Here is a 24,395-nt window from a genome sequence, read left to right as displayed (position 1 = left end):
GATCCAGCTGAATTATGTTTGGTCAATTATTGGGCTGTTATTGGCCAATTATTGGGCTGTTATTAAATTACTAAATGTTCAGGGGTTTTTTTAAGGGATAAATTATTTTTTAAAGTACAAGCGAGTTATGAAGAATTTTTTGGCAATATATAATGAAAAGTCAGCAACTCTTCTTTCCAGATGTTGTTCTCAAGAGCCTTTTGTTGCCACAGCTTTGGACTCTATCTTTTCTGTTCTGTTTTAGAGACTGACTTCTATTTATCCTTAAAATGCCAGAGATTGGCTTAATCAGAAATAGGTGCTTATTCTCCTTCTGGAAAATTCACCCTCCATTGTCCACCGAAGTAGTGAGATCCTGCTGTAGTGCGTTTTATTCCCAGAAGAAAATTTTTCACCGTGAGAGCAATTAGTCATTGGAATAGTCTTCCAAGGGAAGTGGTGGATTCCTCAATTTCAGAGTTTTAAGGCTCAGCTTGACAGGGTGCCGGGCCATCTCATTTAAACTGTGTTTCTTTACCTTCAAGGGTTGGACTAGATGATCCTTGAGGTCCCTTCCAACCTGGTATTCTATGATTCTGTGATTACTGTTGTACCACTCAGGCGCCTCTTTCTGCTGAAGGATGCTCTTCTGTTTGCACCCCTGTAAGCATTTCTTACAAATGCTGCTACAACCACGAGATTTTACTATATCAGCTGAAGTAGTTCTTTAGTCCCTTTCAGATGTAAGCAGCCTGGAAAATTATCTGCCTATACCTACACTATGAAGAGCGTGAAAAAGTCACAACGGAGCCAGGAAAATACACTTGTTCTGTCCCTTGCAGAGCAGCTTGGAAGTGCTCGTGAGCCAAGGCTGTGAGCAGGGGCTGGGCTTTTGCTGCTGGCACAGACTTTGTGGGCACAGCTAGCTGTGTGTCAGAGATCAGACAACAGCAATTTAAGATTTCCCTGCTGAGATCAAAATTGACTGGGCTTTCTGTGTTACTGTAGGGCATGAGGAAAGCCTGGGCATTCCCTCGGAGGGGCCTGTATTGCAGTTTTAAATGGCAGAAATATGCTTTCTGTATATCACCTTCCATGCAAGCAATTTTCTGTGCTCAGGGGTAGGGATCTTGAACGACTTCTTGCTGGAATAACTCCCTGTGGGTGTCAGGAGCGAGAAACTACTTTCTGTCTGTATGCACAACTTGCAGGTCAGTGAAGGACACCCTGGAATCCAGCCTGTTTGACGCTCAGCAGCACTTGTCTCAGCTGGAGATCGCCAGGAGTCAGCTTGAAATCCAACTTCACGCAGTCACGCAGGCCAAGGAGGTGGTACAAGGTGAGAGCTTTGCTTTGCTCCTGGTGATCCCCCTGCCTAGGAAGGTGGTATGAAAATAGCTGGCTGTCTGCGCTGCCTCTGAGGAGAGAAGGAGCTGGAGGCAAATCCCTCCTACACTGAAATTCGAATGGCTTAAGGTCAGTAAAGGCAGAACCATTTTTGTCTAGCCTCTGAGTTGTGCCATTTGTTGTGTTTGCAGGGGAAGTGAAGTGCCTTCAGTGTGAGCTGGAAGCAGAGAGATCTCTCCTGAGGCAGGAACGGGAGAGCATGGCACAGCAGCTCCTGCAGACAGAGCAGCAGTGTGACAGTACCCTCAGGCTTCAGGAAACTGATCATGAAGAGGAAAGAAACAAACTCCTGCGAGACCTGGTAGGACACAATATGCTTCTGAATTCTTCAGACAAGCTTTGTGGGCAGGCTTTAGACGAGTAACTGCCTGAATACGTGGAAGGGCAGCAATCATCTGTCACAGGCCACCCATCGCTGGGCCAGGCAGCAGAGCCAGCGGCTCATACCTGAAGACCCACAGGACTCTGCGGGCCAGCCACAGATCCAGCGTGGGCCTAGGACAAGTTCAGGAGAAGGTTGGGTGGTCTCCACAGGGTAGGCTCTTAACCTGCCTACCATGAAGTAGACTCCCAACATTCCTGCCAGCGGCAGTCACGGGAACTTTGTTCCTTTTGTTCTGTCCTTTCGCAGCTGACAGAGGTGTTACTTTTGGGCTTTAAGCACGTGGAAGGGCCCCCTTGTTCATGGAACTTTGGTTCGTAGCCTGCTTTGTGACTAGGGCGTTGGGGTACTGGCCTCTTTATCACCACGCAGTCCATCTGCATCTTTTCCTTGGAAGAGAATGGAGTTGAGCTTTGAAAATAAAAACTCTGAGAACAGAGAGAGAGCCCAAGGAGAGAGGTGCTGGGAAACAGGCAGCCATCAGAGAGGGGGAGGTAGCATCTCCTTTTCTTCCACCTGCTGACCTTCCTTGATTTATTCCATGATTTATGGAGAGCACAAAGCCACTGCTGTGCACTGTTCGGGTGGGTGATTGTGGGAGGGATGAAACTTCATATATTTTTTGGGGAGAGCTTGACTGGACTTCATCTCGAAGACTTTTCTTCCCCTCGTCAGGCAAGCGAGCGGGAAGGGCACCGTGCAGAGCTGCAGAAGATGCTGGAGCAATGGGAAAAAGAGAAGGCAGAGATGGAAGGGGAGCACGAGAAGAGGCTCTCTGATATGAAGCAGAAAGTTGCTGCCATGCAAGCTCAGCAAGAAGAGGAACAAACCAGAGCTGAAAATGCCAAGCAAGAGGTAAAGACAGTGAAAGGAGAATTCGATTTTTTGCAAGGCTAGAACTGTGAGAGCTGGCTGGATGTCAGACTGTGTGGAGCATGCCCTGCATGTTTTCTACGTTGAATTTGGTGAGGTGGAAGGTGAACAGGGCTATCTTTGGGACTAGTATTGAGACCTCTCATAGCAAGCCAGGCAGAAATGTCACCTTTCGTTGTAGATTTTTGTGCTGCTTTTGTATCCTGCCTATTTTTAAAGACTTAGAGTATCTTCACGGTTCTGTCAGGGATCCTCTTTTGGTGTTTACTGATATGTGATTATAGCTTTAACTCCGTTAAAGACCAAATTGAGTTTATAGGACTGAATCCCCCCCATGGATGGTTTTTTTGTTTGGGAGGGATAGTGAGGGGCACAGCAGGATTGCTGACAAAAGAAAAATCTCTGAAATATTTCTGAGCGGTAAAGCAGAGCTGTCTTCTGGGCTGTGTTTTAAGTCACTTGCTGGTAAGTTATTTTGTGCCCAGCTCTCCTGTGCCAAAGCAACCCTGTCATATGCTGAGAGTTCTTGTGTCCTACCAAAAGTCATCGGGACTGCAGGACCCCCAGCGCTGTGTGCAGGTATTGAGATGACAGGGCAGCGTTCAGAGATGACAGCGTGTCCCTGTAATGTCAGTGCTTTGGTAAAGTCTACTGATTACCTTAAACCAAGTAATTTTCACCAACCTTAGATACATGACTTTTCTAAAGATGCTGCTAGCTTCAGCCCTCTGGCAGCCTTGTGTTTTCTGTACTTCTCACTAGGTGCAAAAGTCGCTTTTGAAAGACAAACAGGACACAGCAAAAGACAAGCAAGGCGAGACACTTGAGAAATGCCACACATTTTCTTGTTAGATGACTGGGAGTTCATTGGAGTTTCAGTCAGCATGAATGGAGCGTGGATGGACCGTGTCTGTACTGTCAGTCTCTGGAAGCCGTGTCTCCAAGTGGGCAGATAATGCCCAGGCAGCAGAGTGCTTTGGGAATGTGTGAGCCCATCCATCTGTGAGTCTTGCAAATTTTATATGGGAAGTTTCAGCCTGTCTTTGTTTTATTTCTGTGCAGGCCCTGCTAGAAAAGGAGAGTGAGAAGAAGGCTTTATTAGAGACGCTACTCCAAACTCAGGGAGAGCTAAGAGAAGCCTGCCAGCAGCTGGAGAAGCTCAAGCAGGAGATGGAAGAGCAGCAAGAGAATGGGCAGGTAAGTCTGATTAGTGGGATAGGTTGAAGGAACAGGCCGCTGGCAACCGGACGTAAGCGGAAAGAGAGGCTGAGAGAGCCAGGTAACAGAGTGAAGGGCAGTGACAAGGAAATAGAGCCCAAGTCCTGGGGACTGAGGAGGTAAAGCACTGAAAGCGCAGAGCCTGGTAAGCTCCAGAAATCAGCAACAGGAAGGAAGGGTTGCAGTGAAATTAGAGCTGGGTAGAAAAGCTCAAGTGGCTGAATGAATGTGATTTTTGAGACAAAAAAGGAAAAAGCAGAACCTGATGGCAGGTCCCAGTAACTTACTCTCCATTTGTGTTTACAGAACATCAGGGAAGAGCTGCAAGTAGAGCTGCGGGAAACTCAGAGTAAGATGGAGGCACTGGAGAACGGGCACAAGGAAGAACTCAAAACCATCAAAGAGGAAATGAATATCCTGCTTCAGCAGAGGGATGCTCTACAAACGCAGGTGATTAAAACAGCGATAGCTACTCCAGTCATCAGACGTGTGATCTCCCCACTTCTTGCCTTTGCACTGCAGAGCAGCAGGCTGCTGGGGTAATCCCTCTGACTGCCCTCCTGCGGTGGTCTCCATCTGAGCTGGTCTGAAGGAGACTTACCGGTCAGCTGGATCTCAGCTGCTGCCCCGGATAGGCGGGCTAGTCCTTTTGCCTGATTGCCAGCAATCCCCAGAACGGATTTGTGCTGCCCAGTTACCGCTGGCCTTGCTTTTTAAGGTGTTTTTTTTCAGATGAACATGGTGACCCACTTTAGATTTTTAAACAAGCTGGCTCTATCCATTGAGAATCTGGTACTCTCATGACAGGGTGAAATTTAAAGTTTTTCTCTCCCTTTCCTCACAGTACCTGATATGGCCGACAGTGACAAACTGTAGCCTTTAACTGCTTTGTTACGTTTTAATTGAGGTGGCAGAATTGACATCTCAGCTGGCAGCCTCCGAAGAGTCCCAGCAAATGATGGGCCACAAAGCTCAGCAAGAGCTGAGCGAAGCACAGGAACTGTCCAGGCAGAAGATGCTGGAAGTCGCGCACCTCCAGAAGATCCTGGAGGAGAAGAGGAGTCAACAGGAGGAGGTAGAACAGCAGAACAAGGAGCTGCAAGTGTGTCTGCAGGCCTTGGAGCGGGAAAAGAGTCAATGGGAAGAAGTGGAGCGTAACAACACAGAATTAGAGGCTTTGTTGAAGGTCCTAGAGAGTGACAAGACCAGGTAAATAAAAGCCCATGAGGCTTCATTCTGTTTAATGGATTCCCACTTTAGATCTTTGCACGTACAGCATTTCAGATCTTTGCTCTGGCAGCATTTCCTAAAAAGCAGAGTTGGGAACTATCGGTGCAGATATGTTTCATTCTCTTGATGTTGTGTTTAATTTTCTTTCTTTTAATCCTTCAGTTTCATTTGTGTGAAGAAAATGGCTTTTGGAGTAGTCCTTTCCTTAAAAGGGGGCGTTCTTTTGTTAGGTCAGCGGGTTTATACTGTTAAATGAAACTTTCAGGAGTTTCAAACCTGAAACACACTGAAGGGGACAGGATGAGCTGCAGCATAATGAACTGGATAGATCCATCAGCTCCACTTTGGGTCCAGTAGGCTTTAAACATTTGGGATCCCTATCAGTCTCCCATCCTGATACCTCTGGTTGGCAGAAGCCGCCTTAAAACCATGATTTTGAACTAAGCCAGATTCCCCTCTGAGGTACCTGAGAAACAAGAATGTTTCTTAGAGCCGTATGTTTCCTTGTTCCTCGAAAAATCCCAACAAGTGTCTGGAGGGAGGGTCTCTGCCAGCTGCAGTAGTTATGGATGTTACTGACTGCCCAGGGAATGCAAGAAAGAGGAGAAGATGTAGGTAAGCTACTTCACCTGGTAAATTCCTGCAAGTCTTCAACGCATATCTTCATTGAAGAAGAGAAATAAAAGGCAGTGTGCTCTTGCTTCCCCTGTGAAGGATCCTGCGTCTTGTATAAGATTCTGAGTATTTCCTCCAAGCCTCCGTTACCACTTCAAGTATCAGCCTTTGTTTCTCTAGCTGAAAGTAACGTGGGTGCTGACAAGTCTTATGAAAATCCCTGTCGTGATTTAACCTAGCTGGCACCTAAGCAGCGCGCGCTCCTCGACCCCTGCAGTGGGATGGGGAAGAGATTCAGAAAAGTGAATATAGCATGATGAGAATTAACTCTATCCCAGCCAAACTCAGGACACTTCCCAGAGATCACCTTGCTGTCATTGCTGCTGTTCCTCCCCAGACACACAAGCTAGACGAAGAAAATACCTCTTTATTATTGACCAAACCTCTACCCTGGAGTCTTGTTAGTCAAAAGAAAAATTGTCTTCTTCCTTCATGTCTTATTTTCCAGGCTTTGTTATGTTTATATTCACATTTCCATCTCAAAAAATATGTTTAGCCAGTACTTCACCTGTCTTCTGTGGAAAACAGCTACTGGGCTCATACTTGGGTGTGACTGCCAACCTGGCTTAGGGCTGAACAAGCAGACAGACCTTTTCCTTTGGTAGTGAAAGTCCTAAGAGTTTATTAAATGTTTCACCATGTAGTAGTGATTTGCATGCTCCCTCTTTTAGGCTGACTCTGTCTCTGGAAGAGAAGGAACTGAGCCTCAGAACCCTGGAAGAAAGCAGCCTCGTCCAGCACAATGAGATGTCCCAGCTTCTTTCTGATCTTCGCCAGGCTGAGCAGCTCCATTCAGACCACAGAAGAGAAGTGCAAGAGCTCAACAACCAGGTGACCTGTGCACTAGCATCCTCTCCTCCAGAGACGTAGGTTACCACCTTTGGCTTGTAGGCCCCAGCTTGTTTCCCCTCCCAACAACATGCAGTCTCTCTGTATTCTGCCCAGAGACTTTGCACACTGAGGTCAAGGCTGGATCTGCTGCGTTTTGCTGTGTTTTCCCCTGCTCTGTCATGGTTCACAGCATTAAATCTCTGAGGAGAAACAGGAGATTCCTTTGGAGTTTCTCAGTATCTGTGTTACAACTGTTGTCCCCAGATGGTGTTTCTGCCTCGGTTGGGCACTGAGCAGTCTGGGGAAACAGAAGTGGTTATCGTGGTCTGTGGAAGGCACTTCCACCTCAGCCAGTTCCTCTGGTGTTTGGAAATGCTCCATAAAAGGTGCTGATTGCCTCCCCTTTTACTTTTAGTCCTGAGCACCCCTGGCAGCCCCACTCTCCATGCAGGGATGCTTGACCTGCCGCCTCGCTCTGCTGGCCACTGGCTCTCACCTCTCACCCATGCACACACATGCACACACATAGAGCTTCATTTCTGAGGCTGGAAAATGTGAAAACCTGACAGTTCGACCATTCCTTTGTGGATGGGGAAACTTCCTTTTGGCCTCTTAGCCTCCAGATACCTGTTTGTAGCTTATTTTGCTTAAAAATTTATTTAAGTTTGAATCATTAGCTTCATGCCTACTTTTGCCAATGTCTTTTTTGCCTGAAGTAATTTCTCCTTCATTCTTTCCTGTGCTTCCTGCTCTGCTGCCTCGGTAGCAGCTCTGTCCCTGAGGCTCTGTGCATCTGTGTTACAGGTAGAGGCACTGCAGGGAGCGCTGCTGGAGAAGGAGGCTGGCCTGGCAACCCGAGTGAAGCAGCTGCTACAGGATCTGGAGGAGTCCCGAGCAGGCGAACGGTGCTTGAGGGACTCTTTGAGCACGCTGGAGGCTGAGATGTCTGAGCTGCGTTTGAGGCTTTGCAGCGCAGAGAACAGAGCGAAGGCGTTGGCCACTGAGTGTGAGCAGGCGAATGGTGCCCGCTGTGAAGCCCAGGCCCAGCTGGACAAACTGTACCTGGTTCTCCACCGCATGTTCTGTGACAGCAGAGATGTGGTCACCTGGAGTTCAGGCACGTGTGGGGTTAACAAATCTCAGAGGAGAGGAAAGGGAGGGAGGGATGGCTCTTTGTAACCCTGATATGATAGTCTCATCCTTTCACTTAAGGCTGACTCCAGCCTTGGGAAGTCTCAAAAGCTTGACATCCCTGCAGAGAGACAAGTCCACGTATGTGGAGAAATGATCAGCATCAAAATGAAATGGGCCCCGGGTCATGTCGAGCCATAGGGCATGTGCATTCTTCCTTGGGACAGCACTGGTGTTAGTGGTCATCAAAATACTGTGAGCCTGTGACACGTGTCGTGCCATAGCCTGAGCCCTGGGACAGTGTCAAAGGCACTGCCAGCTTCTCCTGTGTGTTAAGAGGCCTGGTTTGTTGGAGATCCTTCAATTAAAGCTTGAAACAGAATGGCTTCTCTCTTCAGAACAGGGTGGTGGCGGGGGCCTAACTGTTCATCAGGCCAGGGATCTCCCTGCGGAGCTCACAGCGGACAGAGCATCAGCAGCCCTAGAAGACCTGCGTCAGCACCTGAAGCAGACTCGGCAAGCTCTGGTAATGTGTGTCTAGTGCACCCAGAAATCCTGTCCCTCTGCTGCGCTGAACTGACAAAGTACCAAATCCAGAAAGGGCGTAAATTCTTGTAGGCCAGGTTGGCTTGCTGCCCTGGGGAGAAAGGAGAATCACATCTACCGTTACTGCCCAGCTGCCCCCTCCTGCCTTGGCTGGTTTTGCCTGGTGTTTGTACCTCTTTGTCTCCTGCCAGCAGCAGCTCTGTGAGGTGATGCTTCTCTTCTTACCTATTCCAGAATGATGCGAGGAAGAAGATCCAGGACTCGGAGCTGGAGCTGAGCAAGAAGCAAGCTGAGCGGGACCGTTTCAGTGCCCACAATCAAGAGCTGCAGAAACGGTTGGCTCAAAGCCAGGAAGGTACAAGCTTCTCCTTTCCAACCCACTGACTCCATCCTGTCTCACCAGCAGGGATCTCTGATACCACACACAGGAAAGGTGCAGCGCCCAGTGGGAAGGCACGAAAACCCAACAAGCATGAGACTTGTCTATAGAACTACCAGCGCAAGCTTTCTCTAGAGAAAGATCCAGTGCCTGGCAGGGCACCTACCTGTGCCAGGGGTGGTGATACGCAGAGGTGATGCCTTCCGGGTCACACGTCATCCTTCTCCGTATGCTCTTCAAAAGCACCGACCTGCAAAAAGCCTTGTCCTTACTGACTGCCTTTTCCTCTCACATGGCCCATTCACAGAGCATTAGTTCAGTGTTAAGCTCCAGTGTTATTGCATCATTTCTTCTGCTGCTTTTCCTAGTCCTTCTGCATCCTTTTTACGTGTTTTCTTGCTGATACTGATTTGCTGTCTGAGCACACAGCCATAGTAAGCACAATTTTACATTTTCCTAACCACTTCTTCCTAGCCTTTGGTGATATGCGCATGTTGGGCTTATCTGAGAACTGGTTTTCACCTGTAACTAGTCACCTCTTCCTCTTATCTCCAGGCCATCCCAGAGCCTTCAGGGCTGGCTGTTGGCCTCTCTCTATCATAGCTGGACAGGCATCCCTGCTGCTTTCTCTGTCATTGTTTTCCCACTCTCTACATCAGAATTGCTTTTTCATCTCATTGTCTTGTTTTCCTGTCTCAGACCCCAGGAACGGGAAAGTGTGGGCTCGTTGCCTCCCCACAGGCTCTTGCCTGGTTGCGCAGTGCCTTTACCTCTTCAGTATTTCTTCGCATTCCCCCTCTGAGATGGAACTGCTGCTGATTTTCCAGACTCTTTAAAGGAGAATTTTCCAGGCCTTAGATCATCACTGTTTCTGAAATATCCATAGTTTTTACTACATAAGTTACATATGATAACAGCTTACGTACGTAAAATTCTGCCATTGCATGAATCCTGCTTGTCCCACTAGTCAGTTCTTTTCGTCTTTAGTTCCTGTCTGTTAGTTTAGGTTTAGTTCCTGTCCCTGTGTAGTCCTTGCTTCAGGTCATGGTACTGGTGTGATGCTCAATTGTTCTTGCCTTGCTGTTGTCCGAGTATCACGGAATATTTCCTTTCTTCTTTTTTTTTTTCCTACCAGCGCACAACGTATTCCCCTAGCATTCTTCTGGACAAATAGCGAAAGGACATTTTCAAGCACAGTGTTGACATCTGTTTCTTTTCTCTAGCATCTCTTAAGTCTGCCTGGTCAATTAAGTATGTCCTAGTCAGTCTTCACTCTTGCTTCATCTTCCTTTTCTTTCAGGACACTAGAGCTGATGCTCACCTGCTGTCTCTGTCGTGGTTTCATTGACGTTGGCTGTAACCGCTTCTAACGCTGTAGGTGATATGCTGCCATGCCCTTAGCCCTGACCTGTCAACAGGCAAAAGAGCAAACATATTGTCATATTATTCTGAACCTTGCCAATTCTAGTCTCCTTTTTTTCTCTGCCTGGAAGTTTCCTTTGTTTATGTCTGCTTTGAAAGTGCATCAGGGTTTAGGGCCGGGAAAACACAGGCAGGCAGATAAGAAAATAGTGTTTTCTCCGTAGGATGCAAATCAGTTTGGTTTTGCTTTGCTTTTCACCTTCTTCTTTACCTTTACTGCCACAGAGACACATATGGCAGAATGCAAGAAGAACTCTTTACAAGCTGCCTTGCAGGAAGAAGCTGCTGCTCTGAAAGAGGAGACTGTGACTCTACATCAAGAGGTGGCGTCTTTGGAAAGGAAGCTCGAGAGCACTGAGAAGCAAAGAAAGGATGTCCTGGTGAGGCTAGCATATGCCCTGAAAGGCCATTTCTTACATATTTTTTTGACCTTCTGTTAGTAATTCTAAGGGAAAACTTTTTACACTGGAGAGCTGATTTTGAGTGGTCTTGTACAGGTTGAGTCTGAACCTGGGAGGATACAGAGTAGCAAATGCTGACCAAGTTTCTCTCATTTTCCCCTTCCTGCCACTCGTCGTTTCTTGTTTCCCAGACTTTTGCTTTCCTGCCAGGCCATGTAGCTGAATTAGTGGGGTCATCCCCTTGGGTGCGAAAAGACAGTCCAGAAAGGAGAGGTCGTTAAGATGGCCAGTATCAGAGATTGTGTGGAGAAACCACAGACCATTACAAGAGCAAAAGAATATTGTTTATACTAGGGGCTGGTTTTCAGTTTACCTTTTCCAACTGCATTCTTCTGAATAAGCAGGAAAAAGTGCTGTAATCGTATAAACTCAGTTATGATTTAGAGTGTTTATTTTCCTGAATTTTGAAAACTTCTGCCCTCGAAGCTTAAGTCAAAATAATTCTCAAACTTGTCTCTATTTACATTATGTTATATGGGCAATTATTTGTGTCCAAAGCCATATTTAGACTTCTAAATAGCTCAATCTGGAAAAAGGGCTGAAAAGACAAAGTTTACTAATAATAGAAAGCTGTTCAGCATTGCCTATGTGAAAACAGATGGGGGGAAAAAATAGAGACATTTGAGAAACGAAAGTGCTGGTCTAGCTAAATATATATATGTGCAAGGGGAAAACTGGTTCTGATTTGCAGCACGGAATGAGAGACTGTGATCTGACCACTACTCCTCCAAGAGGGCACAGTGGGCTTCTAGAGGACGGTACCATGAACATTCCCAAAAAAATAATTGTAAATGGAGTATTCCATCTTGCCTTCCTCATAGAGAATGTCATCATGTCACTGCCTAAATTGTGCTTAGTCCGGACTTTCAATCCTGGCTGCAGCTCTGGCAGCTCCTCCATAAAAGAACACATTAGGGCTAGAGGAGGTTCAGCGAATGGCAATAAAGGAAGCTGGGACTGGCTGAGTAAGCTGGGAAAGCTGACACGTAAAGCAGTGGTGCAGGAAGGGTTTGCAGCATCCCGAGAGGTGGGGCAGCAGCCACTGGCTCTCCTTATCCAAGAGTTCAACAAAAGCCACCTGAAGCAAGAGCCAGGCCGCGAGCAGAGGTGCTGTGCTTACCGCCGGCCAGGCTGTTGAACTCCTTGACAAAGGGTGTTGATGGGGCAGCAGGTCTTTGTGGGATCAGGGCGAGACTCTGAAAGCTCTCACAAGCTGGGACTGGGGGGGAAAAGTATCAGACCTGCACCCTTGGGCTTTCTTCTCTGCTCAGCACTTACAGGCAACGTTACATACGGGATACTGGCCCAGACATTGGAGCCAGTGTGGCTGTTCTTACATAATCAATATTTCCCCACTTTCCCATTTATAATGACTCCAAAAGTAAGTTATGACAGAGTTTGATAAATCCAGTAAAGTTCTCAAATCTTTTTGAGTGACAGTAGAGAAATGATATCAAACAGGGAGAACAACTGAATAGCTTGAATTTATGAGCTCAAACTTCAGCCTTTGACTGCCACTGAAGAAGTTGAAATCTATCCAAAAGTAAGTTATGACAGAGTTTGATAAATCCAGTAAAGTTCTCAAATCTTTTTGAGTGACAGTAGAGAAATGATATCAAACAGGGAGAACAACTGAATAGCTTGAATTTTCCACTAAACCTCAAACTTCAGCCCTTGACTGCCACTGGAGAAGCTGAAATCTAGTATGAAAACCAAACATATATAAATGGAATTAATGATTTTTTTTCCTCCTTATTTTGCAGCATGAACGGGACAGACTGCAAGAACTTAAAGAAAAACTGGAATGTGAGGTAAAACTTCTTCAGGAATCAGTCACAGCCTCTGAAACCCGAGCAAATACAGCAACAAATATGAATCACTCCCTTGAACAAGAACTCCAAACTACACTATCTATCTTAAAAATTAAAAATGAGGAAGTGGAAATGCATCTGGAGAAAATCCAGATACTACAGAAAGAAGCAGCAGAGGCAAAAGCTTTGCAGGAGACTCTCACTCGTATGACTGCCACCCTGTCGGAGCGGGAGGGAGAAATGAAGTTCTACAAGGAACAGACAAGAATGCTGGAAAAGCAGAAAGAAATGCATAAAACTACTCTTGATCAGGTTATTAAAGACATAGCAGAGAAAAAACACAAGACAGAATCCCAGCAAAAAAACATACAGGAGCTGGAGAAAGACCTAGAGAAACAAAGGACTGCTGTCAGCAAGATGAGCAAAGAGCTGGAAGAAAAAGACCAGGAGATCAGATCCCAGCAAGAACAGATACGGGAGCTGGAGAAGCAGCGAGAAGTGCAGAGGACTGCTGTCAGCAAGGTGAGCAAAGAGCTGGAGGAGAAAAAACAGGAGATCAGATCCCAACAAGAACACATAGAGCAGCTGGAGAAGCAGCAGGACGTACAGAAGACTGCTCTCAGCAAGATAAGCAAAGAGCTGGAAGAAAGGGACCAGGAGATCAAATCCCAGCAGGAACACATAGCAGAGCTGGAGAAGCAGCGAGAAGTGCAGAGGGCTGCTCTCAGCAAGGTGAGCAAAGAGCTGGAAGAGAAAGACCAGGAGATCAGATCCCAGCAAGTACAGATGGAGGAGCTGGAGAAGCAGCGAGAAGTGCAGAGGGCTGCTCTCAGCAAGATGAGCAAGGAGCTGGGGGAGAAAAAATGGGAGATCAGATCCCAGCAAGAACACATAGAGGAGCTGGAGAAGCAGCAAGAAATGCAAGGGGCTTCTCTCAGCAAGGTGAGCAAGGAGCTGGAAGAGAGGGACCAGAAGATCAAATCCCAGCAGGAACACATAGCAGAGCTGGAGAAGGAGCGAGAAGTGCAGAGGGCTGCTGTCAGCAAGGTGAGCAAAGAGCTGGAAGAAAGGGACCAGGAGATGAAATCCCAGCAAGAACAGATGGAGGAGCTGGAGAAGCAGCAGGAAGTGCAGAGAGCTGCTCTCAGCAAGGTGAGCAAAGAGCTGGAAGAAAGGGACCAGGAGATGAAATCCCAGCAAGAACAGATGGAGGAGCTGGAGAAGCAGCAGGAAGTGCAGAGAGCTGCTCTCAGCAAGGTGAGCAAAGAGCTGGAAGAAAGGGACCAGGAGATGAAATCCCAGCAAGAACAGATGGAGGAGCTGGAGAAGCAGCAGGAAGTGCAGAGAGCTGCTCTCAGCAAGGTGAGCAAAGAGCTGGAGGAGAAAAAACAGGAGATCAGATCCCAGCAAGAACACATAGAGGAGCTGGAGAAGCAGCAGGAAGTGCAGAGGGCTGCTCTCAGCAAGGTGAGCAAAGAGCTGGAAGAGAAGGACCAGGAGATCAAATTCCAGGAGGGGAAAGTAATTATTTTAGAAAAACACCATACATCACAGGTAAAAAATCTGCAGGTGGATCTTGATCATATGAAAGGCAACTTGAACGGGAAAAACCTAGAGCTTATGTCTCTGACTCAGCAGGTCCAAGAACTGGAAAAGGAGAGAGAACAGGTGAAATCTCTGCACGCCAGCCTTGAACATCTGAGGGCAGTTCTTAAGGACAGAGAAAGTGAGTGTGATTCTCAAAGGGATCGGTTAAGACTCTTAGAGCAATGCAAGGAACAGCAAGAGGGGTACCTGCAAGAACTCCATGGTAAAGTAGAAAAGTTGACACTTTCTTTATCTAAGAAAGATCAAGAGCTTGAATCACAACAAAAGCAAATGCAGGAAGCTGAAGAAGTCATGGCAATGCAGTTAAAGGCTGTCCATGACCAACTGGAGCAGACTTTAGAAACCTTAAAAGAAAAGGACAGACTCATAGACATCCAGAAGCAACAAACACCAGACTTTGAGGAACAAACAGAACAGCGGATGAGTGTCTTACATAAAGACTTAGAATACACTAAGGCAATACTGAAAGAGAAGGATTTTATGATTGAATCTCAGAAGGAAGTGATTGAGACCTTTCAAAAACAAGCACAAGACTCTGAACAGCAGAAGGAAATCCTACAAGTGGCGCTAAAAGATCAAGAGCAAGAAATTTTGTCCCTTAGAAAGCAATGTGAGGCATGCAAGGAGAAGGAGGAGAAGCACGAAGCTGAGCGAACACATTTTCAAGCAACAAATCAGACTCTGAAAGAAAAAGAAGAAAAGATAGAGGTTCTGGAGGAGGCTGTCTCTAAGCTTCAGCAGCAGAAGGAGGAGGCAGTGATGCAGACTAAAGCTATACTGCAAAAACTAGAGTACTCCAAATCTTCTCTAGAAGCTAGAGATCAAGAGATAGCGTCTTTGCAAGAGCATGTCCAGGACCTTCGAGAGCAGAAGGAGTTAGAAGGTAAGCAGGCCAAGCGTCTACAGCAGGATCTAGATGAAATGAGCCAAACAGTGAAGAAGAACCATCTGGAGTTCCTCAAGCACACAGAGCAAATGAACGTGTTCCAGCTTCGTGAAGAAAACATGAAAGTAGCACTGACATCATGCCAGAAGCAAGTGGGTCTGCTTGAGGAAGCCATGAGGAAGAGAGAGGAAGACAATGAAATGCTCATGGAAAAGCTCCATCGCCAGGAGGAAGAACTTAAGAGCTTGCAGAATCTCCCTCTTAGGCTAACTAAGAAGAATGAAGAGGCTGGACATCACGGAGAGCGAGAGATGCTCCTGAAAGAAGCCTTGCCTGAGAGGGAACGAGAGACCAAGGCTCGACGTGAGCAAAAGCAGTTTGAAGAGGAGATAAGAGGTCTGCGGGAAGATCTCCAGCATGTTCGGCAGACTCTGACAAAGAAGGATGAAGAGATCAAGTACCAGAGAGACCAGGTCGGGTATTTAGAGAAGGCTTTGACAGGGAGAGAACAAGAGCTTAGGAGGCAGAGAGAACTCCTAAAACAAGTAACATCAGCTTTGCGGTGGAAAGATGAAGAAGAGACCCTAAAGAAGCAGATCCAGAAACTCCAAAAGTGGGAGGAAGAGGAAGCAGAGAAGAGGAGAGTTCTCCAGGAGAGAGACTGTCTCTTGCAAAGGCAGAAGGAGCTCACCCAACAACTGGAAGATGAGAATAGTTGGAGCGTGTGATTGCTGTTTTGAAGCAGACTGAAAGCGGAGAAATTGAGTGGAAAGAGAAGGCACAAACCCTGACTCTTGCCCTCACCAAGAGTGAAATGGCCAACGGGACTCTGAGGGAAGAAATAGCCATCCTGCAGAGCATGGTGTCAGAGAGGGACAAGGACCGGTTTCAGCTGCAGGTAGGCTCTGTGATTAATCATCACTCAACTAAAATATCTAGAAAGGATTCTAATGATGTTTCCCATAAAGATTCGGGAATTTCTGTTCCCATAAATACAGGACCTGCTTGGCCAAAGAAACTCTGATTTTGCTCAGCAGGCTTCCCTGTCTGTGTAGCTCTGGCCAGAGACCAGTCACCTGCTGGAATGTTTTCTGTCAAGCCCAGCACTACAGAAAGCACTACAGAGCTTGTGGTTAACTTAAGTCCAAAAGCTGGGCGTGGGTAACTGGTTCTCTCCTATCTAGGCAAGCTTATCCAACAGATCATGGTTAGGCACAGAAAGGAGAGGGCACAGCTGGCCAAACCAGTGCCCTAAACTTAGTAGAATTTTATAGTGATGGCTGAACAGCAGCTGCGCTGGTGGTGCTCCGAGGATGCTTTCAGAGAAGTGGATGTCCGAGGTACAGCCCTTCTGGTGTATTATTCTGAGTGGAATTTGTACCGTTGCCCAACCAGGTTAAAGGCTTCCTTGCACCTTTGTGCCGCGGTCTGAAAAGTGTGAACGTGTGTTCGTGTGAGGGTCTGACTCGGGTGCTGCCGCTGCGTCAGCTGCAACTGCCTGTGCTGCAAACTCACCTGGGACACTGTCAAAACTCTTAGCATTATGGTAGTACACAGGCGTATAAAAAACCGCTACTAATAAAATACTGTATTTATGCGTTATACGTTACTTGTGAGACATTACTACCAGCCCGGTCAGGAGGATGGTGACAGGTATTGTGCTCTGTTGGTGGGAAGCAGAGAAGTGACAAGGGCAGGAAACAATAAAACAGTGGGAGATTTCAGTACATCCACATCCATCAGGTGTGCACCAGCATTAGGTGAGGTAACGCGGCAGCATCCAGGTAGATCAGTTATGGTGCTGGTACCACGAGTGCACTTACACATGCTGTCAGAGATTGCTTCAAGGAGCAGTTCATCAAGAAGCCCGTGAGAGGGGAGGTGGCTCTTGACGAGCTTCATAGCAACGCACAGGGCTTGGTTGTTAATGGGGTTTTTTTTCACCTCACCTTGCCTGTTGTTTGGTTGCCCAAGGACACAGAGTAGGACTACAGACAGGGAAGTGTACAGTGAAGGTCGAGGAGGATGACCAAAGATGTTAGCGAGCTTCCCTGAGAGGAACATGGCAGTGTGGCAGTCTTCATGATGGACGAGAAGTGGCTGGGAGGGAGGGAGCTGGAATTGCTACAGACCTTTATAAAACCATTAAGTGGCCGAATAGGAAATGAAGGTTTCTAGTCTTTTTAAAAACCAGAATGGGGGACACTGAACAAAACTAGCAGAAAGCATGTCCAGAACAAACAACTCCCTTTCTGCAAGGTGTCCGGGAGGAGGGCCCCTGCGAAGAGAGTGTATTGGTTTGGCCTGTGGACCAGGAGGAGGAGAAGGAACTTGGCACTGTCCATTCCTGAGTCCGATCACTCTGATGAGTTGATTCCGGCCCTTCTAACGTTTACGTGGCACCAGCTCACATCACCTCTTCTCTGTACACCCAGCAGGCTATTGCAGAAGGGGAGCAGCTACCCTGGCTCTCAGAGAAGAGAGTCCTGCTGCAGCAGCTGGAATGTCTGCAGCGAGCAGTTGCAAGGATGGAACTTGAGAGGACGGAGCTGAAGCAACTCAATGCTGAGCTCAGGAGGACTCTTGAGCAGGTAAAACAGGCTTTCACTGCCACCGCAAACACTCAGTCCTCTGGAACACAACGCACTTGCATAGGCAGCACTTCAGAGTCCTCTGCTCATTTCCTTCCCTCTCCCACTTTTCCCTGTGGACACACTTGGATTTTCTCTCTTCTGGCACCCCTCTGCCTTCACAAATGCACATTCGTTCCTGTACCACCCTTCTTGCCTCAGTGTCCCCATGCACGCTCCTTTTGTCTCCATTTGACGCTCTTGTATCAGGAACTGTTTGCTCTTGCTCTGTCTCCTCCATACTCAACATCAAGAACTTTTCAGCCCCAATATTCTCTGGTGCTATTAACAGTCTGAGCAGAAATCTCCTTGCCATGAAGCCCAGAGGTCCTTTTGCTCCTTGTTCGGTGGCAGGTTTCTCTGACCCTTTCTCCTATCCAACATGCAGGTGGAACGTGAACGGAGGAGACTGAAGAGGTTGCTGCCAGATACACGTGGATCTTCTCTCCCTGACCAGCACAAGATGCCTGCTTCTAGACAGGTGAGAACAGAATCTTACTTGAAGGAGGAGGCTCTGGCCATACAGAAGAACAATGGCAAATCCCAGTGGCAGCAGCCCCCCAGTATAGACCTGATAGAAGTCAAATATAGACCGTGGCCCTGGCCTAAATGGAGACTAAAATCCTTGCGTTTTCTTCACAGGAGGAGTCTCACACTTGCTGCAGTCGATTATCTGAGTTGCAGAATCAGGTGAGTAGAACTCTCATCAAAAGCTGCTGTGCCTGTGCTGATGGGCACAACTTTGCACAACACTACAGCCCAAGTTCTGTTTGGCTGTCAGGAAGCAAATACACCAGGTGGTGGAAATACCCAGACAGACACATCTGTTGGCCATGGTCAAACATCATTCACCCAGGACTAGTCTCTGACCCGTCTAAAGGTCAGGCCAGCTGGGATAGAGATTGGACAAAATTCTTAAAAGTTGGGACTCACCTGAAAGTTGAGAATGTTCTAAGGATATTCCCCTTGAGTCTAACTCATCTTATTGGCTCTTTTTCCTTGGCTTGATTAATGGTGAAGCTTGTACCCTGTGAGCGCTCCAGGGACCTGAGGCAGTGCCAGAGCTTATAGCCTTCAGGAAATTGCTCATCTCTTCTTGCTCTTCTGTGTTAATTATGATCCCATTATCAGGCTGAGTTGGAGACCTGAGCACTGTATGGACACTGGTGTTATCAGTGTAAGGATGTACATCCCGGCTGCTGAGCCCTCTTGCGTCCCGTGACAGTGGTACTGACAGTAGAAGCAGTCACCAGACTTCTCTCCCATGTACTTTCATGGGTCTGCTACACCCTGGTCATCCCTGAGAAGGATGCTTAGCTCTGCCCAGTGAGGTGAGAATACTGCTGAAACCATCACGTTGTATCTTAGGGATGCTTTCACCAGGAAGCCTCAGCTTCTGAAGTGCTGTTGCTACAGGTAACTCACTGAACCCCGTTCCCCTTGTGACTGCTGTGTCTGCCCTGCACTGTGGACCTATTTCAGCAGTTCAGCTGGTGAATGAAGGTGCTCTACTCACAGAATTGTCCTCAGCTGGCTAATTGGGGCACTCCTCTCGCTCTGGGAAACAGTGGAGCTGGAACTCGATCTCCTGCTTCCTGGGAGGTGCTCTTAGCAGCCGATGGCCACTTCTCCCACTCATACCTCTGGGCTCCCTGACCAAGCATGGGAGGGATTTTCAGGCTTTCAAGCCCAGATTCACAAAGGTGCCCTTATTATTCCAGAGAGAAGGTCAGACTGCTCCCTCTCCTCAGCAGTGGTGACCCTGGCCCATGCCTGTTGTTTGCTGTGAAGCCCCTTTGAGGTCTGACTTTCTCTGGGCATCTCCTCCGCTCTGAAGCGGGTGGAGGCCAACACGCCAGAGCTGCTGTGGCTGCACTGCACTGCAAACCTCACAGGAGGTGAGAGCAGCTGGGCCTCTCCCACCAGGAAATCCAGCAGGCACAACCCTGTGTTTGAGGATTGTCTGAGTCTGAGGATTTTCAAGGCTTCAGCAGTCCTTTCCCCGCAGACTTAGTTCAACAAATTATACTCTGCTCATTTCTGAAATGCTCTAAAGTTAGGAAAAATGAGAGTTCGCACCCTTTTCGTGTGCTAGCTGTCAAGTTTTTAAACTAGATCACAACAGATTTCTTCACTACCTTGTGTAACCAGTAGTCCTCCTGCTGAGGAAAAGCATGTGGAAGTAAGGTGCCAGTAGCCCAAATCACTCTTCTGAAAAAAAGAGTTGAGTTACTAAACCCTGTAGGAATCTCTCTCTCAGTATACATATGATGTCTTGGTGTTGCACACGTACAATGCTATGCCAGAAAAAAGCCTGGAATTTTCGATAATCAGAGCTGGATTCGAGGTGTGTCTGGGAATCTGTCACTTCTCATTCCAAAAGGACAAAGTGTTTGTCAGGGCTGGAGTTAGGGGGTGCATCTTCCCTGACAGCCGCCCCCGTGGAGCTACAGATGGTCCTGAGAGCGTGGGCTTGTCTGAGCTTGGCCTCTGCCTCTTTCAGGTGTCGGTCCTGGAGACGCAGCTGGCACAGGAACGGAAACACAAGCAGGACTACATCGAGTGCTGTGCGAAGACCAGCCAGGAGCTGTCAGACCTTCACCAAGAGCTCTCTTACTCCTTAGCGGCTGTGGTCAGGGAGCCCAGAGCTGCTGTTCTGGAGGCAGAGACCCGGAAGCTGGATCAGTCTCTGAACTTCAACTTGGCACTAATATCTCTGGACCACCAGTCTCCTGAGAGACAGCCATTGCATTCGACACCCAGATCCACCAGGAGCGATGACCTGAGGTAGCAGGACCAGTGTGCAGCAAAAGGCCTTGGTAGGAACCAAATCGGTGAACGATGGCAGGGAGCTTGGATCAAGAAAGGCATTCCAACGTAAGGTAAAAGTTCAGAGTGCGGTGTTCACTGCAGGTTCTCCCGCAGAAGCAGGATTGGGACAAAACTGGTGCTGACTTGTGTGGATGGGGTCAGTCGTAGGCCTGGAAAAGGAGGATGAACCTGATGAGCTGGTAAAATTTCTTCCTTTGCCAAAGCACGCCATCACAGCGTGCCTCATCAGTCTCCACACAGCCTGTCACATTGGGCTGTTCCTCTCAGTTTCTGCAAAGACTTTGTCTGGTTTTATTTTTTCAATACGCTTATTTCTCCAAAACACTGCAATGATCAGCTGAGAAGATCATAACATCTCCCTACTCATGAACCAGCCATGAGGGAACACACAGTGAAAGTCTTATCTTTTTTAGCTATAGTAGGGGTTAAACTCATCAGTTTGTGGGTCTTCCAGTTAGATATAGGAGAAATGTGAAGATGGATGGATGGATGGATGGATGGATGGATGGATGGAAGGATGGATGGATAAAAATTGAATTAACCCAGCAGAGCCTGTGTGGCAGGGCACGTGTGCTGCAGGTCACATACACGGAGAGCCCCTGTCACTTATCCTGGATACCTGAGCCCCCCAAAGACCACTTCAGCCTACCTAGGAGACCCCATCAACCCATTAAAGCTGTACATGACCACGACCCCCAACGTGACTCCAGGTAGAAATGGAGCCCACCAAAAGCTCCCTCAGAGCCAGCCTTCCTTGGAGCAGCAGATCTGCAGCGCAGAACCACTCCCTCAGACTCAGGACACCGTCCAAAGTAATCTCGCAGGACTGAGTGTGTAGGACTGGCCACAGAGGGGAGTGGTTGGTGCATTGCGAGTCATCCAGATACACAGTGTGTAGGGCTAGTGCCCAACTGCCATCCTGAACCTGGAAACAAATTGTGTCTTGCTATTGAATTTATTAAACCACTGTTGCATTTATGATAATTTTTGAGAAAACTGTTTTTAATTGCTATTTTATATCAATAAATATGTTGCTACTTTTGTCTTATGAGTGAAGTGTGTCGCTCTTTCCATGGAAGTCCCTTATCCTTACTTCAGTTTATGACAAAGATCTGTTTTCCAGGAGGATTTTTTCTCAAAAACTTCTTTGGTTGTGTTGCCCCATGCCATACGATGATGTCACCGATGTACTGGAGGTGTTCTGGAGCTCCACCCTTCTCCTGGGCAGTCTGGATCAGGCCATGGCAGCTGGTGGGATGGCATTTCCACCACTGGGACAGTCAAGCCCAGGTGTACCGGATGCCCCTCTGAGGGAAAGCAAACTGTGCCCTGCACTCTGCTGCCGCAGGGACTCAGGAAAGCACCCTGACCGTGGCGTAGCCCTTGTCCATCTTTGACTCCAGTTCATGCTGAACTTCTAGCATGACTGGCACAAGAGCATGGCAGTGGTACGACCTTGTTCAGGCCACGATAGCTTGCTCTTAGTCTCCACTCCCTGTTAGCCTTCCCCACCATCCATGTGGGGCTGTTAAAGGGTGAGCGAGCTTTGCTGAGCAAATCCAGCTTCTGGATGGGAATCGGGGAGCTGGTGTGATACGGCTGCCGGGGCGCCGCAGCAGTCGTGACTGACACCTCTTGTTTTTCAACCCTCTGCAGCCCCACCACCGAAGGGTCTCAGAGAGACCGGGCAAAGTAGTCAGCTGTTCTCTTCTGTCACCACAGCAGCTGTACCAAATGCCCACCGGTCCCCTTTGGGTCCTTGAAATATCTGCTCCTGAGGCAGTTTATGCCAAGGATGCACGGAGCCTCTGGGCCAGTCACGGAGGGTGGTTATGCCACTCATTCCCAGTCAGGCTCCGATAGGCTCAGCTGTTGGGATGCCCCTGCCACCCCAGAAACACGGATGGGTTCTGCCCCTTCACAGCTTGATGACTTTAGAGTACATTGTGCACCGGTGCCTTTGAGAACCTGATACTCCTGTGGGGCTGACGTGCCAGGCCACGGGATCCGCACAGACCAATAAACCCAACTGTCCCTCTCCTCCGCCTGGCTGGAGGCAGGGCTCCTCTAGCACTGCTCAGAGCATTCTCTACTCACTTCTACAACTCCCTGAAGGGAGGGTGCAGTCAGGTGGGGGTCGGGCTCTGCTCCCGGGCACCCAGTGACAGGACGAGAGGGCCCGGCCTGAAACTGCGTCAGGGGAGGTTGGGGTTGGGTCTCAGGCAGCCCTTCCTCCCGGAGAGGGTGCTCAGGCACTGGGATGCTCTGCCCAGGGCAGGGGGAGTCCCCGTCCCTGGGGGGGTTAAGGAGAGGCTGGGTGTGCCGTGGTCTGGCCCATGGGGGGGTGTTGGGTCACAGGCTGGACTTGATGGTCTCAGAGGGCTTTTCCAGCCTCAACAATTCTGTGATTTTGTATAAATGGGTTAGAATTCCTTTCCATAATTTAATAAGTAAGATCAGCCCTTCCACTCTGCCTGGGGAACTGCCCACTGGAGAGCGGAGCAGCAATTCCCTTGGAAGAACCTCCCTTGGCAATTGTACCTCGTTGCACTTCCCCAATCCGTGCCTCTGGGGTCGAGGTAGATTCTCCATCCCACTTCCTCAAGTCCTCCCAGGTAAAAACCACAACAGGACCACAGTGATTGAAACATATCAATGCTATTCAATACTTTCCAAGTTCTCAAATGCTCTAGTAATTAGCCTGGTGGAGAAGGGGAAGATGTGGCAAGAGATCTCCTCCCTAACAAAATAGCTTAAAAGTGTAAGTAGTAAGAATTTCCAGGAGATGGCACCCGAAGTATGGAGATGACGTTAATGATGGCTACAAAATCCCTGATTAGCCACGGTCGGTATCACACAGCCCAGTCCAACCAAGCCTTGATGCAGAACGCAGAGTTGAGAACCAGCAGAACAGAGCGAAGGCACGGTGTTACACTGCACACCTGGAGTAACAGCCCTTACACCACACAGCTCGAGTAGCAACTCCAAGAGCAAATTGATCAACAATGTGACCGGTGACTACTACACCAATAAATATGAGTGCTTACAAGAAATTTGTTTGAACACACTCTGATTAGCAAGTCCCATGTTGGGTGTCAAAAAACCGTGTCGTAGCTTAACCCCGGGCAGCAAAAAAACGTCACACGGCTGTCCACTCACCGCTCCCCCATCTGCCGCTGGGATGGGGAGGCAAAGTGGAAAAACGTGGATTGAGATACAAACAGTTTAATAATTGAAATAGAAAAAAAAAATCATCATAATGTGGAAACACAAGCAGGACTACATCGGGTGCTGTGCAAAGACCAGCCAGGAGCTGTCAGACCTTCACCAAGAGCTCTCTTACTCCTTAGCAGCTGTGGTCAGGGAGCCCAGAGCTACTGCTCTGGAGGCAGCGACTCAGAAGGGAGGTCAGCCTCTCTGAGACCAGCAGCTACAGCATCGCGGGGTTCCCATCTCGTGCCCTTCCCAGGGCTGTGCAATGTTTTGCTGTGGAAAACGGAATGCAAACAATCGGAATGCAAACAAATGGAACACAAACAATTTGGAAGCATCCACTAGTGATGAATGAGTTTCAAAGATTTTTTTAATGAAAGAAATTTTTGCAGAGTGCACTTTCCTACTGAAAAGTAGGAAAAAACCAAGGGCTAGGGAAATACATGGCTTAAGAAAAGATTGCACTAGTTTTCTACTTGAACAAGCTACAATGAGTTGTTGTCCACCGTAACCGCTGAGTTCACAGCCATCCCCTGTGTGCAGCGAGCGGAATGGAGGTGTGAGCAAAATGACGGGGTGGGGAGTACCCACTGAGGAGCCAAGTTGGGAAATAAAGTGGGTTTTTTCCCCTCTTTCCATGCTGCAGCTCGACAAGTGCAGGTAATTTGCACAGTGGTTTACTTTCATCGTGTTGCTGTGGCAGCCCCAGGGACAGCTTGGCTGCTGCTGGTGGGGCTGTGGCACCCACCTCTGGGAGGTGGTGGATGGGAGGGGGAGGATGTCAGACCGAGCTTCGCCCCTGTACCGAGCCTGCTCCAGCTCACCCATGGAAAAGGACCTGGGTGTTCTGATTGCCAGCTGGCTGAATATGAGCCAGCAGT

General features: G+C 48.2%; 1 protein-coding gene across 1 annotated transcript in view; it reads left to right on the top strand.

Annotated features, from left to right (window-relative positions):
- LOC104275659 (centrosome-associated protein CEP250-like) overlaps nt 1-23,252 on the top strand; it is a gene marked incomplete at its 5' end in the record, with an annotated part of 35,277 nt that extends 12,025 nt beyond the window's left edge. The window contains 20 exon segments of the mRNA XM_009871675.1: nt 1,191-1,318; nt 1,518-1,687; nt 2,444-2,623; nt 3,704-3,838; nt 4,166-4,309; nt 4,767-5,068; nt 6,436-6,595; nt 7,400-7,712; nt 8,125-8,252; nt 8,507-8,627; nt 10,299-10,453; nt 12,298-12,867; nt 13,393-15,550; nt 15,553-15,737; nt 17,275-17,430; nt 17,858-17,950; nt 18,112-18,159; nt 19,973-20,256; nt 20,383-20,437; nt 23,142-23,252. Of these exon segments, the coding sequence (XP_009869977.1) occupies nt 1,191-1,318; nt 1,518-1,687; nt 2,444-2,623; nt 3,704-3,838; nt 4,166-4,309; nt 4,767-5,068; nt 6,436-6,595; nt 7,400-7,712; nt 8,125-8,252; nt 8,507-8,627; nt 10,299-10,453; nt 12,298-12,867; nt 13,393-15,550; nt 15,553-15,737; nt 17,275-17,430; nt 17,858-17,950; nt 18,112-18,159; nt 19,973-20,256; nt 20,383-20,437; nt 23,142-23,252 (5,596 nt within the window).
- Between the last annotated feature and the right edge of the window lie 1,143 nt (nt 23,253-24,395).

The sequence above is a fragment of the Apaloderma vittatum genome, unplaced genomic scaffold, assembly GCF_000703405.1.
Source record: "Apaloderma vittatum isolate BGI_N311 unplaced genomic scaffold, ASM70340v1 scaffold6286, whole genome shotgun sequence".
NCBI classification, from domain to species: Eukaryota; Metazoa; Chordata; class Aves; order Trogoniformes; family Trogonidae; genus Apaloderma; species Apaloderma vittatum.
The sequence above is the reverse complement of the archived record's forward strand: the minus strand, read 5'-3'. Positions and strand labels throughout refer to the sequence as shown.